Raw genomic sequence first — 6,000 nt, 5'->3', positions numbered from 1 at the left:
CCTCTAAATAAAATAGAAAATAGGGCTGGGGATGTGCCTCAGTGGTCGAGTGCCCCTGAGTTCAATCTCCAGTAACCCACCCACCTCCAAAATAAAAATCAACAAACCAGCCTTCCAAGACAGGGGAGGATGTGGTCCAGCTCTTCAAGAGCAAAGTATGGTAGAAGGCTCTGCCCCTTCTCTTCAACAGTGAGTGTTAATAGCAGCAGGCTGGGAATGTAGTTAGTATACTGCTGTTGCTTTAATTTTTTCCTGTATTAAAAAAGTTTTTAAAAAGCTGTGTGTGATGATGCACACCTATAATCCCAGGGGCTTAGGAGGCTGAGGCAGGAGGATCACGAGTTCAAAGCCAGCCTCAGCAAAAGTGAGGTACTAAACAACTCAGTGAGACACCGTCTCTAAATAAAATACAAAATAGGGCTGGGGATGTGGTTCAGTGGTGGAGTGCTCCTGAGTTCAATCCCTGGTAACCACCCCCCTAACACAAAAAAAATTAAAAACAAAAACAAAACCCCAGAAAAATGCAAACGGACCACACCAAGGAAGTGAGAATCACGGACACCACAGTGCTCTACCAGCAGACCAGCATGGAGAGGGAGGGTGAGGACTCATCTTTGGGCCACAGTGCTGGGTAGAGCCTCCTGCACGCAGGGGCACCCACGAACGCGGCCAGCACAGCTCCATCTACTCCAGTGCTAAGGTGATCACAGCTATAAATGACACTTCAAGAGGAGTTTATAAATCTGATAAATGCATAAACTGTTTTAGCAGTGTCAATTCAGGGCTTAGAAACTGACCTCAATTCTTCTAGTGACAAAGAAAGATGACTCTATCCACTTAAAATTCTATGTTCTGTGACCAGTCTCCAGAGCCTCTCACACAAATTAGTTCGGGAGGACCATCACCAGCTGAAAAATGAAAATGGTTGGTGCGCAAGGGTCAGGCCTCATCTGCAGTTCTGTCAAAGTCAGGGGCAGGCCGCAAGTCGCTGGCCAAGCGTGCTCACCTTGTTACTTGGTTCTACCTTGGACACTCCAATTTGGATTGGGCTCTATAATACCTAAAAAGTGCTGGTAAAATTTACATTTTGGTTTTCAGAGGGCAAATGTGGAAGAGCAGCTGACTCTACCAACTGCCAGCTGTGCGCCGCTATCCAGGGGGATGAGTGTTCTTCTATACAGAATCACTGTAGGAAGCGCATGGGCAGAGGCAGAGCCTGGAACACTGCCTAGAACGAGGACCCACTCTGGGGCAAGTGCTGCTGAGTACTTCATAATAAAGGTCATTTTTTGTTGTTTTTTTTTTTAAGAAAACCTAATAGCTTGATTATGGATTATGCCTTGATTTTTATCATTTTTAAGGAATGGCTTAACAGCAGGAAGTATAAAATGATTTGGGGTGGGATTTTCCATCAAAAAAACCAGGAATCCTTTAAATCCTATTTTAATCCTATTCTTAGCCCAAGAGGTCTTGGTGATAATGATTTCAATTCTAAAGCAACTGGATGCCCAAAACGGTGAACTTTCAGGACTGGGGGTATAGCTAGTGGTAGAGTGCTAGCCCACCATGCACAGGCCCTGCATTTGGTACCAGCACCAAACAAAACCAAAAAACCAGTGATCCTTTCACTAATTCTTAAAATCTTCAATGATTAACGAAGTGGCAGTAAGTCACTGCAACAAAATTTTAATTAAATGCTTGAACAAAACAAAATAGGGCCAGCGTAGAAAATAACTACTATAGCATTATTAAATACAGAGATTTCTATGTCCTGAAAGATAAGCCTGTCATAGGAAATTATGACACTCTCCAGAGGTGCTGTAAAACAACGGAATCATCTGGCACAAGCACGGAGTCTGGTCTCCCACGTGAGGGAAAGCGTTTCCAGCAAAGATCCCAGAGTTTAATTAAAACCTAAAAGGAAAATACATATGCCACCATAACGCTCTTATTCAGATAAAGCTCCCACAACAATTATAAGTCCTGAATAGGTGAGAGCGTATTTTTAACTTGGAAAAATCACATAACCGTCAATCTTTTAAGAAAGGATTTATTAAGGGCTCAACATGTGAACTTCAACATCTACTTAGAGACAGAGATAAGTAATTAAAATAAAGTGTGCAAACATGCATCACACCCATCTGTTCAAATTATGAATTCAATGATGCATTAGCCCTGTATTCACGCAATCAAAACATTATCAGTTACTTTCACTGCTGCTAATGCTCATGCTCCTAAGTGAAATGTGTTGTAAAATCAGGCAGAATGGGCTGCAGAGAGACTCTTGGACTTGTAGGATGAATAAGCATTCCTTAATTAGCCCATCAGGTTAAGTGCAAGCATTAATGTGCCTTTCCTAAAGTCTAGCTTGACATCTTCCTCCAAACATGGCCAAGAAGAAAGTTCCATTAGCAGTATTAATACAAGCTTAGTTGATCATTTTCATTCAATTAACTTCTTTCAATTAAATAGATAGCTTGACAAAAGCAGTGATAAAAGACCTGAAGGGACAGTCGATGGCTCTGCCTGAGCGCTGCCGGGCGCGGGGTCGCTGGTGGGAGAGGAGCTGTAAATCCAGCACTCAATTTGGGAAGTGCACCACGTCTGCCCGCCCTCCGTTAATGAGCAGTTTCAGCTGACGAGGGGCGTTTGCTGCTGACGAGGCAGCACCCTCCCTCTCCGCCCCACAGCAGTGACACTCCCAGTGGTGTTGGTTCCCAGCCAGCACCCAGCAAAGGAACATCCCCCCACTTTCTGCGTGTGAGAACGACACATCTTAGCATAATTCATATGCGCCTAGCATTAAAAATGAGTGACCAATCCCACCTTTGTTACTCTGCCTTTAACAAGATGAAAAACTGTAAAAGCTGTTTGAGATCTATTAGTGAAAAATAAAAAGGAAAACATTTATCCAGGCAAAGTGGCACACACCTATCATCCCAGAGATTTGGGAGGCATGAGGCAGAGAATCCTAAGTTTGAGGCCAGCCTCAGCAACTTAGCAAGGCCCTAAGCAACTCAGCAAGGCCCTGCCTCTACATAAAACAGCTGGGGGACATGGCTCAGTGGTTAAGTGTCCCTGGGTTTGATCCTTGGTACAAAAAAGAGAAAACTTTAATCATTTATACCTTATCAAAGAAAGTCCTTTGACAATTTACAAGATGCACGTGACAATATCAAAAACAAGGTATTAAAATGAGGCAAATGCAAAAATAAAGGTAACTTTTCTTAAAAAGTTTTGTAAATTAAAAAACATGCTTGAAACAAACCTGTATTTCTATTATTCTGAAATCAATCAGGCCAAAACCAAATCTAGGCTTACTTAGCCCCAGGAAACGACACCTGCCCGTACATGGAATACCTTAAACAACTGAATCCAACGCTTCTGCTCCATCTGTATACATTGCTGCATCTCAGCGCTGGTGGTGACGCCGATGCTCTGAAAGGCGGTGACGTACTCCTCCCGCACCTCGGGCTTTGTTTCCGGGTAGGCCAGCTTGATGATGCCCAGGCAAGCGTCGCGCAGGCAGCGGGACAGGGCGACCAGCTCCTCCAGCGTGAAGGGCATCATGGATGACCGCCTCTGCCCTACAACTGCAAACACCCCCGTTTCCAATCAGCCCCCTTTCCCCTCTCTCAACATGGCATGCACACTGCGAAGGCTTGGAAGCTGCCCACTCTCTGTGAAGACCGACAGCCTCTGGGCAGCAGCCAAGGAGCTCCTCAGAACGCTCACCTTCTATGGGGTCGCCGAAGAACTCATTATCGTGGATGGAAATCAGTGAGTGGCTGAAGAGGGAGCTGAAGAGGTAAAAGAGCGGGATGATGCGGCCCGAGTCCTCGAAGGACATGGGAGAGCCCCTGGATATCACCTGGAGCAGCGGCACCATCGACCTTGGGGTGGAGACAGGGAGGAAAAGAGCTATCCAGTTATCTCAAAATCAGGTTTAGTTTGGGGTCTAATTAGGAAATGATATTAGACAAATGAAAACTACAGTGACATTAACAATAAAATGACTTGAAGGCAAGGCAGAGTCACTGGGGCAACACAGGCCAGTCAGGGGTACAGACCTGGCTTCCCCCCAGGGCTGCTCTTCCTGCCAGTGGGCACTCAGGCCAAGGCCGAGGCCCTGGAGAGGGCGAGGGCGACGCGGACTTCCCTCCTACGAGGAACACCACGGCCTCCTCTCCACCTGGCAGTCAGCAGAGGTCCCAGAGACTCACGGAGCTCCCGACTACCGGAACTTTCCAAACAGCTCCACACCCACTTTCTGCTTTCGGCTGGCTCATTTCAGTGCCCCGTGCCCTGGCCAGCCCCACTCCTCTCCTGCTGGCCCCCTCTGAGCCAAGCAAGCACCAAGGTGGCACAGTGGTGGGGCAGCCTTTAGGGAAGGCAGGGTCTCTACCACTCTGAAGAGCTCTGACCTGTTCAGTGAGTCCACATCTTTCAGCGGGAGTCTGCTCCCTGCCCCTCTGCAAGTCCAGTTCTTCAACTGGTGGGCATTTAGTAACAGTTCCATGTCTCCTCGCAGTCCCATTCGCCTGGCTTAGCAAACCTACATGGCACCACCCTCACGCCTCCCTGACATGGCGAGATCCGCCAGGACCAGGTCCACAGGGCCAGCTGCCATTCTGCACGCCCGAACACGGCAGACATACCAGGCCAGGCACTGACGCTGGGCAGGATAATCAGTCAATCCGTGAGTTAAGGAAGGAAAGCCATCCATCCAAAATAAAACGCGGTGGGGACAGAGAACGGCAATCGTACCTTACAGTCAAAGGGAAGGCAGAAGGCTGACTTAACTGTACAACCCTGGCTTTGTCCCCAGCCCGGCCCTCACACCTCCAGAAGGACTCCCCACCATGCCTTGTGCAGCACTACCCACACAGTGGCGTTCAGCAAAAAATTTGCTGACAAGCAGAAGAATTTAATGTCCTACGTTTAGGTGATATTTGTAAAAATAATGGTCAGTACCTTTTAGTTCCCTGGCCACTTAATGAAAAACCACAAAAATAACTGATACTACTTAGGAGAACATGCTATTTAGGGGAGTACAGCAGCCAGGCGGGCAGTTTCCTGAGTCTAAGCAGTGCTGGGCCCACTTCACTCAGTCCTGCTCAGAGTCCTGTGTGCACGGCTCCAGAACCATGCTCTAGGGACACCATGTGGATCATGTGAACCCCTGGGGATCAACCAGCACTCCCTTGTTCTCTTTAGCCCATGAGGACGCAAGAGGAATGGGTCCTTCTGACTGGAGCAACAGAAAACAGGACTGGTAAAGAGGGCCCGTGTGCGCTGGGGACCTGCAGCTGGGGCACAATGAAACAACAGTGTTTGGGTCCTCTGCTGACCATGCTTCCTGCTGTAAACACAGACTCAAATCTCTCTGACACAGGGTCCATCTCAGAAGACTTATGAGCAGATTAAAAGTCCATGATTTATAGAAATGGAAAAGACACTGATTCATAACTTGGGGAAGTTGGTTGAATTACTGCCCCCTGTTTCTACCCTCAGAATGAAGGTTTGCACACTATCTGTGGGGACCCAGCAGCACCTTAAATAGTTTCCTGCCTTCTACATAAGCTGCCTACCAAGTGGACATGCGCCTAGAATCCTGAGCACTACTCAAGATCGCTGGCCTATCTGCACATGCTGAGCACATGGGGCAGAGCACCTAGGTGTTAGGCTCCGGTAGAGGGATGCCCACCAGAAAAGGGCAGCCAGCTGGCTGTGAGTTCCTGAAACCTGACAAGGAGGACACCCGGGGTCCAACTCCAACAGCAAGTATTTAAGGTGAAGTATGCGAATAAAAATATCACTTGCAAAAATGTCTGATGCGCTGAAATGGTTGCTCACTGGGACAAGTAGCTAGACACACTGGCTGTTCCTAGCTAGCCCAGCTGCAGGGCAGAAGGATCTCAGGCCCAAGTCTCAGAGCTCTCAACACATTCCCTCAGGACTCTGCTGTGCAAGTCTGGTTGCAAAACTATTTTCAAATTA

General features: G+C 47.6%; 1 protein-coding gene across 2 annotated transcripts in view; it reads right to left on the bottom strand.

Annotated features, from left to right (window-relative positions):
- Window positions 1-3,360: 3,360 nt before the first annotated feature.
- Window positions 3,361-6,000, bottom strand: part of LOC124102265 (ubiquitin-protein ligase E3C) — a gene marked incomplete at its 3' end in the record, with an annotated part of 47,682 nt that continues 45,042 nt past the window's right edge. For both annotated transcript variants that reach the window (XM_046458490.2, XM_046458491.2), the window contains 2 exon segments: window positions 3,361-3,593; window positions 3,736-3,893. In XM_046458490.2, coding sequence (XP_046314446.1) covers window positions 3,361-3,593; window positions 3,736-3,893 — 391 coding nt within the window.

The sequence above is a fragment of the Marmota monax genome, unplaced genomic scaffold (genome assembly GCF_021218885.2).
Source record: "Marmota monax isolate L192 unplaced genomic scaffold, Marmota_monax_Labrador192_F-V1.1 WCK01_AAM20220418_F8-fsc01278, whole genome shotgun sequence".
Lineage (NCBI taxonomy): Eukaryota > Metazoa > Chordata > Mammalia > Rodentia > Sciuridae > Marmota > Marmota monax.
The sequence above is the reverse complement of the archived record's forward strand: the minus strand, read 5'-3'. Positions and strand labels throughout refer to the sequence as shown.